The sequence below is a fragment of the Oncorhynchus mykiss genome, chromosome 19 (assembly GCF_057628025.1).
Source record: "Oncorhynchus mykiss isolate SJ-2025 chromosome 19, ASM5762802v1, whole genome shotgun sequence".
NCBI lineage: Eukaryota > Metazoa > Chordata > Actinopteri > Salmoniformes > Salmonidae > Oncorhynchus > Oncorhynchus mykiss.
Window position 1 is genome coordinate 51,502,017 of NC_143040.1, and position 12,497 is coordinate 51,514,513.

The following is a 12,497-nucleotide window of genomic DNA, read 5'->3' on the forward strand; positions in this document are numbered from 1 at the left end:
ATGAGGACAGAAATTCAGAATACGTTCATGACAATGCCAAAGTAATGTGAGTATACTGTTTTGCATTGTATGCCATGACATATAAAGTACCTGCTGTACCAATGGTTGATTACAAACCTGTGAGTGTAGAGCTGTAGAGTGTTATTGAACATGTTGATGTTGGCAATGTAACTGGCTGGGGCGGTGAACACTGTTTTCTATGGGAACAGAGAGAGGTGTTCAGTAATATGTAATTAAATAGCAATAGTTCTCTCAATCTTTGCAAAACGTCACTAACAGTGGAGTTCAGTTGAACATTTACCTTTGATTTTGGAAGGAAAGTGATCTGGGTAGATCCTCCACCCAAGTCCAGGATACCCACTGTCTTCCTGGTCTTGGCATACAAGTGACCTAAAGCAAACAGATGTAAAGTCAAACACACAGAATTGGAAATAGAAAACTATAGACAGGATGCTATCCATCATCAACATTATAAACAGAAAGTAGAACATACACATACTGTACATTGACCACATACTGCATTTAGCATTCATTCATATTCCAACCACCCGCCTGAGACAAAGACTGGCATTCTAACAGATACAGTCTTCACAAGGTTTTCACACACTGTTGCTGATATTTTGGCCCATTCCTCCATGCAGATCTCCTCTAGAGCAGTGATGTTTTAGGGCTGTTGCTGGGCAACACAGACTTTCAACTCCCTCCAAAGATTTTCTATGGGGTTGAGATCTGGAGACTGGCTAGGCCACTCCAGGACCTTGAAATGCTTCTTACGAAGCCACTCCTTCATTGCCCGGGCAGTGTGTTTGGGATCATTGTCATGCTGAAAGACCCAGCCACGTTTCATCTTCAATGCCCTTGCTGATGGAAGGAGGTTTTCACTCAAAATCTCACAATACATGGCCCCATTCATTCTTTCCTTTACACGGATCAGTCGTCCTGGTCCCTTTGCAGAAAAACAGCCCCAAAGCATGATGTTTCCACCCCCATGCATCACAGTAGGTATGGTGTTCTTTGGATGCAACTCAGCATTCTTTGTCCTCCAAACACGACGAGTTGAGTTTTTACCAAAAAGTTATATTTTGGTTTCATCTGACCATATGACATTCTCCCAATCTTCTTCTGGATCATCCAAATGCTCTCTAGCAAACTTCAGATGGGCCTGGACATGTACTGGCTTAAGCAGGGGGACACGTCTGGCACTGCAGGATTTGAGTCCCTGGCGGCGTAGTGTGTTACTGATGGTAGGCTTTGTTACTTTGGTCCCAGCTCTCTGCAGGTCATTCACTAGGTCCCCCCGTGTGGTTCTGGGATTGTTGCTCACCGTTCTTGTGATCATTTTGACCCCACGGGGTGAGATCTTGCGTGGAGCCCCAGATCGAGAGAGATTATCAGTGGTCTTGTATGTCTTCCATTTCCTAATAATTGCTCCCACAGTTGATTTCTTCAAACCAAGCTGCTTACCTATTGCAGATGCAGTCTTCCCAGCCTGGTGCAGGTCTACAATTTTGTTTCTGGTGTCCTTTGACAGCTCTTTGGTCTTGGCCATAGTGGAGTTTGGAGTGTGACTGTTTGGGGTTGTGGACAGGTGTCTTTTATACTGATAACAAGTTCAAACAGGTGCCATTAATACAGGTAACGAGTGGAGGACAGAGGAGCCTCTTAAAGAGTTACCGGTCTGTGAGAGCCAGAAATCTTGCTTGTTTGTAGGTGACCAAATACTTATTTTCCACCGTAATTTGCAAATCAATTAATTTAAAATCCTACAATGTGATTTTCTGGATTATTTTTTCTCATTTTGTCTGTCATAGTTGAAGTGTACCTATGATGAAAATTACAGGCCTCTCTCATCTTTTTAAGTGAGAGAACTTGCACAATTGGTGGCTGACTAAATACTTTTTTGCCCCACTGTATTCAGGGCCTTCAGAAAGTATTCAGACCCCTTCACCTTTTCCACATTTTGTTACGTTACAACCTTATTCCAAAATGGATTAAATAAAACAAATTCTACATCAATCTACACACAATACCCTATATTGACAATGTGAATGTATTAAAAATAAAAAAAACTGAAATATCACATTTCCATAAGTATTCAGACCTTTTACTCAGTACTTTGTTGAAGCACCTTTTTACGCAGCGATTACAGCCTTGAGTCTTCAAATCAAATTTTATTGGTCACATACACATGGTTAGCAGATGTTATTGTGAGTGTAGCGAAATACTTGTGCTTCTAGTTCCAACAGTGCAGCAATATCTAATAAGTAATCTAACAATTCCACAACAACTACCTAATACACACAAATCTAAGTAAAGGAATGGAATAAGAATATATACATATAAATATATGGATGAGCAATGACCGAGCGGCATAGGCAAGTTGCAATAGATGGTATAAAATACAGTATATACATATGAGATGAGTAATGCAAGATATGTAAACGTTATTAAAGTGGCATTATTAAAGTGACTAGTGATGCATTTATTAAAGTGGCTAATGATTTCAAGTCTGTATTTAGGCAGCAGCCTCTCTGTGTTAGTGATGACTGTTTAACAGTCTGATAGCCTTGAGATAGAAGCTATATTTCAGTCTCTCAGTCCCAGCTTTGATGCACCTGTACTGACCTCGCCTTCTGGATGGTAGCGAGGTGAACAGGCAGTGGCTCAAGTAGTTGTTGTCCTTGATGATCTTTTTGGCCTTGCTGTGACATCGGGTGATGTAGGTGTCCTGGAGGGCAGGTAGTTTGCCCCCGGTGATGCGTTGTACAGACTGTACCACCCTCTGGAGAGCCCTGCGGTTGTGGGCGGTGCCGTTGCCGTACCAGGCAGTGATACAGCCCGACAGGATGCTCTGAGTTGTGCATCTGTAAAAGTTTGTGAGGGTTTTAGGTGACAAGCCAAATTTCTTCAGCCTCCTGAGGTTGAAGAGGTGCTGTTGCGCCTTCACCACACTGTCTGTGTGGGTGGACCATTTCAGTTTGTCCGTGATGAGTACGCAGAGGAACTTAAAACTTCCCACCTTCTCCACTGCTGTCCCATCGATGTGGATAGGGGGGTGCTCCCTCTGCGTTTTCCTGAAGTCCACGATCATCTCCTTTGTTTTGTTGACGTTGCATGAGAGGTTGTTTTCCTGACACCACACTTCCGAGTGCCCTCACCTCCTCCCTATAGGCCGTCTCATCATTGTTTTTAATCCAGCCTACTACTGTTAGGTCGTCTGCAAACTTGATGATTGAGTTGGAGGCGTGCTTGGCCAAGCAATCATGGGTGAACAGGGAGTACAGGAGGGGGCTGAGCATGCACCCTTGTGGGGCACCAGTGCTGAGATTCAGCAAAGTGGAGGTATTGTTTCCTACCTTCACCTGGGGGCGGCCCGTCAGGAAGTCTGGGACCCAATTGCACAGGGCAGGGTTGAGACCGAGGGCCTCAAGCTTAATGAGCTTGGAGGGTACTATGGTGTTGAATGCTGAACTGTAGGCAATGAACAGCATGCTTACATAGGTATTCCTTTTGTCCAGATAGGATAGGGCAGTGTGATGGCGACCTATTGGGGCGGTACACAAATTGAAGTGGGGTGACAGGTAAGGTGGAGGTGATTTGATCCTTGACTAGTCTCAAAGCACTTCATGATGACAGAAGTGAGTGCTACGGGGCGATAGTCATTCAGTTCAGTTACATTTGCCTTCTTGGGTACAGGAACAATGCTGGCCATCTTGAAGCATGTGGGGACAGCAGACTGGGATAGGGGGAGATTGAATACGTCCGTAAACACACCAGCCAGCTGGTCTGCGCATGCTCTGAGGACACGACTAGGGATGCCGTCTGGGCTGGCAGCCTTGCGAGGGTTAACACTTTTAAATGGCTTACTCACGTCGGCCATGGAGAAGGTGAGCTCACAGTCCTTGGTAGCGGGCCACGTCGGTAGCACTGTATTATCCTCAAAGCGGGCAAAGAAGGTGTTAAGTTTGTCTGGAAGCAAGACGTCAGTGTCCGTGATGTGGCTGATTTTCTTTTTGTCGTCTGATTGTCTGTAGACCCTGCCACATACGTCTCATGTCTGAGCCATTGAATTGTGACTCCACTTTGTCCCTGTATTGACATTTCGCTTGTTTGACTGCCTTGCGGAGAGAATAACTACACTGTTTGTATTTGGCCATATTCCCAGTCACCTTTCCATATTTATATGCGGTGGTCCGTGCTTTCAGTTTTGCATGAATGCCGCCATCTATCCACAGTTTCTGGTTAGGGTAGGTTTTAAAAGTCAGTGGGTACAACATCTCCTATGCACTTCCTTATAAACTCACTCCCTGAATCAGCGTGAATAGTCCTTATCACGGGTACATCCTGTTTGAGTTTCTGCCTATAGGAAGGGGAAAGCAAAATGGAGTCGTGGTCAGATTTGCCGAAAGGAGAGCGGGGGAGGGCCTTGTATACATTGCGAAAATTAGAGTAGCAGTCTTCTTGAGTATGACGCTACAAGCTTGGCACACCTGTATTTGGGGATTTTCACTCATTCTTCTCTGCAGATGCTCTCAAGCTCTGTCAGGTTGGATGTGGAGCGTCACTGCACAGCTATTTTCAGGTCTCTCCAGAGATGTTCGATCAGGTTCAAGTCTGGGCTCTGGCTGGGCCACTCAAGGACATTCAGAGACTTGTCCCGAAACCACTCCTGTGTTGTCTTGGCTGTGTGCTTAGGGTGGTTCCCCTGTTGGAAGGTGAACCTTCGCCACTAGGCTGAAAGCAGGTTTTCATCAAGGATCTCTCTGTACTTTGCTCCCTTCATCTTTCTCTTGATCCTGACTAGTCTCCTAGTCACTGCAGCTGAAAAACATCCAAACAGCAAGATGCTGCCACCAACATGCTTCACTGTAGGGATGGGGCCAGGTTTCCTCTAGATGTGACATTTGGCATTCAGGCCAAAGAGTTCAATCTTGGTTTCATCAGACCAGATAATCTTGTTTCTCATGGTCTGAGAGTCCTTTAGGTGCCTTTTGGCAAACTTCAAAGCAGGCTGTCATGTGCCTTTTACTGAGGAGTGGCTTCCGTCTGGCCACTCTACTATAAAGGCCTGATTGGTGGAGTGCTGCAGAGATGATTGTCCTTCTGGAAAGTTATCCGATCTCCACAGAGGAACTCTGGAGCTCTGTCAGAGTGACCATCGGGTTTTTGGTCACCTCCGTGAACAAGGCCCTTCTCCCCCGATTGCTCAATTTGGTCGGGCGACTAGCTCTAGGAAGAGTCCTGGTAGTTCCAAACTTCTACCATTTAAAAATGATTGAGGCCACTGTGTTCTTGGGGACCTTAAATGCTGCAGACATTGTTTGGTAACCTGCCCCAGATCTGTGCCTCAACTCAACCCTGATTCAGAGCTCTGCAGACAATTCCTTTGACCTCATGGCTTTGTTTTTGCCCTGACATTCACTGTCAACTGTGGGACCAGACAGGTGTGTGCTTTTCCAAATCATGTCCAATTAATTGAATTTACCACAGGTGGACTCCAATCAAGTTGTAGAAACATCTCAAGGATGATCAATGGAAACAGGAAGCACCTGAGCTCAATTTCGAGTAACATAGCAAAGGGTCTGAGTACTTATGTAAATAAGGTACTTCTGTTTTTTATTTTCAATACATTTGCAAAATTAATTATTAATTGTAATTTTTTGCTTTGTCATTGTGGGGTATTGTGTAGATTGATGGGGAAAAATATGTATATAAACCATTTTAGAATAAGGTTGTAACGTAACAAAATGTGGAAAAATGGAGGGGATTTGAATACTTTCTGAATGCACTGTAGGTCTGTGGCCACCGAGAGGAAGAAAAAGGCTATTGTTTGGGCCATAGGATAGGTTTGAAAAGAAATCTCCTCTTATTACACAAACACTGCATGAAAATTGAGGGAATTTTACATCCCATCGTGACCAGATGGTGGCCAACATGACTCAATACAAGACAGTCAGACAAAGACAGGAGTCTTTCACTGCCCGGCAACTGTGTACAGTGTAAACCTCAGAAATGACCCCCCTGACCATTAACACCACCTTAGCAAAACATGAGCAATGCCTTACCTGTCAAAAAGTTCACCGTTACCCAGGCCAGGACTCCTACGAGAGAGAGTAGATGGAGAGAGTGTAAACATTCCCTTGAACAGAATCATGTGCAATTGTTGGCTTTGTAGTCTTGTAGTTGGAAGTTATCATATATATTGCCATTTGAACACATGCATAGAGGACAGACTGAACTGTCAGTTCAGAGATTGGAGTTTTTTTTAAATATAATTTAGCAGCTGTGCTACATTAGTAATATTTGTCTGACATGGATAGACCAACCCAGGTAATTACTACTGTCTCAGATCTCATGTTATGGTTCTCATAAAGTGAGTCTAATGAATTGCACATCTGATGAAACAGGAGTTAGTGCGTGTGTCTTAATGAGTGATGTGGAGGATCACTTAATATTGGGCGTGGGAAGGGAACTCAGACAAGGTTATTTAGTTGCTCTATGAGGTAGCAATAGAGCTCTTATGAGGAAAGAGTTGGTATAAACAGTGGGGCAATAAAGTATTTAGTCAGCCACCAATTGTGCAAGTTCTCCCACTTAAAAAGATGAGAGAGGCCTGTAATTTTCATCTATGACAGACAAAATGAGAAAAAAAATCCTGAAAATCACATTGTAGTGAATTTATTTGCAAATTATGGTGGAAAATAAGTATTTGGTCAATAAAAGTTTATCTCAATACTTTGTTATATACCCTTTGTTGGCAATGACAGAGGTCAAACGTTTTCTGTAAGTCTTCAAAGGGTTTTCACACACTGTTGCTGGAATTTTGGCCCATTCCTCCATGCAGATTTCCTCTAGAGCAGTGATGTTTTGGGGCTGTTGCTGGGCAACACAGACTTTCAACTCCCTCCAAAGATTTTCTATGGGGTTGAGATCTGGAGACTGGCTAGGCCACTCCAGGACCTTGAAATGCTTCTTACGAAACCACTCTTTCGTTGCCTGGGCGGTGTGTTTGGGATCATTGTCATGCTGAAAGACCCAGCCACGTTTCATCTTCAATGCCCTTGCTGATGGAAGGAGGTTTTCACTCAAAATCTCACGATACATGGCCCCATTCATTCTTTCCTTTACACGGATCAGTCGTCCTGGTCCCTTTGCAGAAAAACAGCCCCAAAGCATGATGTTTCCACCCCCATGCTTCACAGTAGGTATGGTGTTCTTGGGATGCAACTCAGCATTCTTTGTCCTCCAAACACGATGAGTTGAGTTTTTACCAAAAAGTTATATTTTGGTTTCATCTGACCATATGACATTCTCCCAATCTTCTTCTGGATCATCCAAATGCTCTCTAGCAAACTTCAGACGGTTCTGGACATGTACTGGCTTAAGCAGGGGGACACATCTGGCACTGCAGGATTTGAGTCCCTGGCGGCGTAGTGTGTTACTGATGGTAGGCTTTGTTACTTTGGTCCCAGCTCTCTGCAGGTCATTCACTAGGTCCCCCCGTGTGGTTCTGGGATTTTTTTCTCACCCTTCTTGTGATCATTTTGACCCCACGGGGTGAGATCTTGCGTGGAGCCCCAGATCGAGGGAGATTATCAGTGGTCTTGTATGTCTTCCATTTCCTAATAATTGCTCCCACAGTTGATTTCTTCAAACCAAGCTGCTTACCTATTGCAGATTCAGTCTTCCCAGGCTGGTGCAGGTCTACAATTTTGTTTTTGGTGTCCTTTGACAGCTCTTTGGTCTTGGTCATAGTGGAGTTTGGAGTGTGACTGTTTGAGGTTGTGGACAGGTGTCTTTTATACTGATAACAAGTTCAAACAGGTGCCATTAATACAGGTAATGAGTGGAGGACAGAGGAGCCTCTTAAAGAAGAAGTTACAGGTCTGTGAGAGCCAGAAATCTTGCTTGTTTGTAGGTGACCAAATACTTATTTTCCACCATAATTTGCAAATAAATTCATTAAAAATCCTACAATGTGATTTTCTGGATTTATATTCCTTATTTTGTCTGTCATAGTTGAAGTGTACCTATGATGAAAATTACAGGCCTCTCTCATCTTTTTAAGTGGGAGAACTTGCACAATTGGTAGCTGACTAAATACTTTTTTGCCCCACTGTACTAACCACCTGGTTTGACAATACTGCAGTGTTTTGCTAATCTAAACAATGTATGCAATTAAATGATTGAATGAGTTTCACTCTTTACCAACATAACCAAAATACCACAGTAGCGTAAAATAAAATTAGAGAGATGTTGGTGACATACCAACATAATGGCATACCTTCATTTGTTCCATTCATTATTGAGACACTGTTGTTTGGTACAAAGAAGGGGGACTCGCCAAAGACTTCCCGAACCTACATAGACAATTTATGGTGAGAGTGCATATTAACAAAGAACATCCTGAATAAAGACAATAAGAACAAAACATGAAGCTAAAATACCATTATATCTCTTTTATCTAGACTCAGGAATCATTCATTTGTCTGAGAATGATGGAATTCAAAAACCACAAGCATAGCTAGAGTAGCTGCATTAATTTAATAATTCAATTTAATATTTCAATTGACATATTCCACTACATTTTGCACAGTGATGGCCACCAAAAAGTCAGAAGAGTTTTCCCCGTTCTTTCAAGGACACTTGTAAGCACTTAGCGGTTTCTCGACCCTATCCTTGGCGGGACGGGTCATCCCTGTGCCAAACTGTCTGAGGGTAGAGAAAACGCGCATACCTCATCCAGCAGAGCGTTAGCCTTCTCCTCGGGTAGGAGGCGGAGCCCGGCTGTGGCTTTCAGGACCACCGGGGTCTGCTTCCACTCATGCTCTGGCACCGTCTTCTTGGCCACCTTCAGCAGCGCTCTGATCGTGTTCCCACCCTGAATGGGATAACAGGCATTAACAGATGAGCATGGTCGCCACTGGAACACTCTCAGCATATCCGTGACCAAACTAGGCTGATATGGATATTTCAACAGTGAATTAAGTATATAACGGCATTAACATATTCAGTTGATTAAAGGGTTGATATGTATGTCCACATATGCTGTTCACATCAGGTTTGTAAAATGTAGATCAAGAAACTAAAGATCAGACGTAGTGATAGCATCAGCAGAATCAGTTCATGTAATTATATGGTCTACATCACATTGCAGACTGTAATGTGGACTGTGGACAAACCTCCTAATTCCCCCAATCCCTAAATGAGAAAATGATAGACATGATTACATACCTCTTCAGGCTTATCTTTATAGGCAGACAGACCAGGCTTCACTGCATGATACATCTCATTGTCCAGAACTGGCAGCTCAACTAAAAAGAGAAACAGTGGATGCATTCAAATGTCAAACAAGATGAACATGTGAAATAATAGAATTCTGTTGCATTTAGGTCTGCTTTTAAATTAGCTTTGTTGCCTCAATCACTCCATTACTTTACAATCGCTGATGTTTAGACAGAGTAAATACAAAAACAAATTCCCTTCTAGAGTCCATTGGAGGTCTGTTTTTAGGGATTTCAATCACACTAACTACAACTCAGCTTGCTCTCTCCCCATGCTGACGGCACATGCTTGTGTTTACACCACTGAGCGAATTACCCAACAGCAAACAGACTCTCTGGGAGACCGCTGAGTGTAACGCCCTATTGGCTCCTGAGGCAGAGAGTGAATGAGATAGACAGAAAGAGAGAGAAAGCACTCACCAGGGTCTTTCTGAATAAACTTGTAGATGTGGATACGGGTGCCTGTGCTCCCAGCATCGAACATGATCCCATAGAAAGTGCGGCTGTTGACAGGTTGGGAGATCTCAGGCAAGACTTCAGGCAGGAGGTTTTCGGGCAGGAGGTTTTCGGGCAGGAGGTTTTCCATGTTAGCAGAGTGTTCGTGGTGGACTGTCTGGCGGTGATAGTAGGTTGCCTCCGCTTGGAAGTTCCAAGCCAGAACCCACATGCACATTACTGTAAGGATTAGCATCTGAAGAGACATTGTTTAACACCCGAAGAAACACTGATGTTTTTGTAAAAGCTAAGCAAAACACGTTACAGTGCCTTTTTCAAGTTAGTCTTCAGAGGAGCAGCACAAAATGCAGTGGCAGCAGCTTGCAGAGGTGATGAGAGGGAGGCAACCGGAGAGGCAGAGGCAGTGGGTAGCAATGCACACTCAGGACTGTCTGGTCATCTGTTTACAGTATATAAAGACATAAGGGCTTGGTGTGGGGCCACACCATCATAGGCCATCCACCAATCCTGTTGCGTTCCATCTCAGTTCCTTCAAGAGTCCCCCCTTCCGAAAGAGCTGAATACTGAATACCTGCTTATCAGAAGATTTTATTCCTAAACTGGGTAACACTAAACCATTTTTTTTCTTAATCTTTAGTGTGCAAACTGGAGCCAAAAATCCCCCTAAAAGAAGAAAGAGGATATATCAAGACATCAATACGACTGGCTTGCAGAAACTTGCAGCAATGTTCTTAAAATACATTTTATTGGTGTATTTAATTAAGACTTACATGCAAACTTGCCGATTACAAAAATTCCTTCCCTGTATCTTGACTTTTACATGCACACTTCAGTTACTTAAATTTTCCTGAATTTGCTTAATTAGCATGATGTCAGAAATAAGTTATTTTATAGTAGATTACTTATTTAAAACTCATGTTGCTTGCACTCATTAGTATTTTGAAACAAAACTTTATAACTAAATATAAATATAATAGCTATTTCATAACTGATTCAAATGTTTGTTTTTCTAGTCTTAGTTTTAAAAAAGCGTATAAAGAAAAGTAGACAATCTAATATACTTTGGGACTCTATAGTGAGGATATAAAATGGCATTAAAGTCATTAAAATTAGGAAACCCCAAATGCTACAGCAGAATTTGGAAATTTAGACGGAAAATATTAGTCATTGCGGGGTAGAGGAGTTGCAAGATGGATTGTGCATTACTACCTGACAGCCAAAGTTGTGACAGGCAAGATCATTTTCTCTGGGTATGCACAAGTCATTTTTTGCGTGTACTACATTCCGAACCTATCATGATGTGTGAAAATGACCACATTACAAACATATGCTGCAACCCTTTAAACCCCAACCAACCTTTCACAAGAGATGTGCAGATGCAACTTGCACTTCAACTTACATAAATGCTGAAAGAATGTAAGCAATAATCTCACTCCTACTCATCCCTGTGCTAACCACAAGCTTTCCTAGGAAAGACATTTAAAGCAAGTTTCACAGGAGAGACCATGAAAAGCATGAGTGGCTGCTCTCAGTTTTAGGTCTGTGGTTGCCTGGTTGGCAGGCGTCTTTAACCAGTCTATCAGCAAAAGTATTCTAATGTACTGTTCAAAGTTTCCAGGTGGGAGAGAGGCAATAACGATGCACTACTGCAGCTCAGCAAAGAGGCCCTTCTAACTCAGAGACCTCATATGAACTGAGCTTTGCACCAGAGTGAGATTTCCTTCACTCAGTCCCCACGAGAAGCTGCAGCAACAGTGAACAAAGACTGGGCTGAAACATGTAGAATTTGTATATTTCTAGATGCAGGCTTGCTGAACTGGTCTTACCCAACTCTGCTTCTGCTACTAATGAAACTGGTTCACCACCCAGTCAAACAGAGGGTGAGAGAAGCACAAACTGTGGAGGCATGTGTCAGCTAGCTCAGCTGGCAGGGTGAAATTGAGCGGGAATGGGGGCGGCCAGTTGTCCTGCAGCAGGACTTGAGGAGGGCAGATAGGAGGTCCACATAGAGGACATTCCAATCCCGGGACACTCCGCTGTGCAATGCACTGTTCCAACATTGTAATTTGGACTAAAAATATTGCACTTTTCGCCTTCCTTTTTTTCTAAATACTGTGGGTTCTTTTTTCAAATCCTGTGGCTCACCAATACGGTCCGTTCCCCCTATCAAAGCGTGCATGTGCTGGACCTCTCATTAACTTTGTGTCAATTTAAGAATATTCTGATCTGGCATGCCATGACAACATTGTAATGCTTTATGAGTCCATTTAACAGGTTGCTGGCTGCTCACACTCAAAAACACAAGATGTCATAGAGTTACTTACTCTAGTCCTTACGAAAGCCATGACGCGTGTCTGCTGTCCCCCCATGCTGCTATCTCCAAAGTCCTTTATGGGAAGACGAATCTTGCCCTGACAAAGACAAAAGTATTCTACTTTATAATTAAGTTTGGCATTCAGACATACAGTAACCTACAGTAAGTACTACTATAGAAAATTATGTACAGTATTCTGATCATTTGCAGTGTTTTGATGGATCTGACACTTGGGAGCTTACTACTTGTACTTATTACACACTGTGTTTACGGTATGAGTCAAAACATACGCCATACCTTCATGATCCAATTACAATGATTTCAGAGGACAGCCATGGTCTGACAAGTTCTGACCAATAGAGGTCAAATGACTAATGTGAGCTGAGCTGCAAAAAGCGAAACTAGAACTGTTCAGTGGTTGTGGTTGAACAATTATATTTTGT

The 12,497-nt window shown here is 43.1% G+C and overlaps 1 protein-coding gene across 1 annotated transcript in view; it reads right to left on the reverse strand.

The window, feature by feature from the left end:
• The window catches only part of LOC110497901 (ectonucleoside triphosphate diphosphohydrolase 5), a 16,641-nt gene extending 4,470 nt beyond the window's left edge, over positions 1 to 12,171 (reverse strand). Inside the window, exons 1-8 of the mRNA XM_021574355.3 lie at positions 12,065 to 12,171; positions 9,705 to 10,403; positions 9,235 to 9,314; positions 8,738 to 8,881; positions 8,285 to 8,360; positions 6,066 to 6,101; positions 302 to 390; positions 118 to 197 (exon numbers count right to left, since the gene is read on the reverse strand). Coding sequence (XP_021430030.2) covers positions 118 to 197; positions 302 to 390; positions 6,066 to 6,101; positions 8,285 to 8,360; positions 8,738 to 8,881; positions 9,235 to 9,314; positions 9,705 to 9,987 — 788 coding nt within the window. The 5' untranslated portion in view covers positions 9,988 to 10,403; positions 12,065 to 12,171. The remainder of the gene's footprint in view (positions 1 to 117; positions 198 to 301; positions 391 to 6,065; positions 6,102 to 8,284; positions 8,361 to 8,737; positions 8,882 to 9,234; positions 9,315 to 9,704; positions 10,404 to 12,064) is intronic.
• Positions 12,172 to 12,497: the final 326 nt, after the last annotated feature.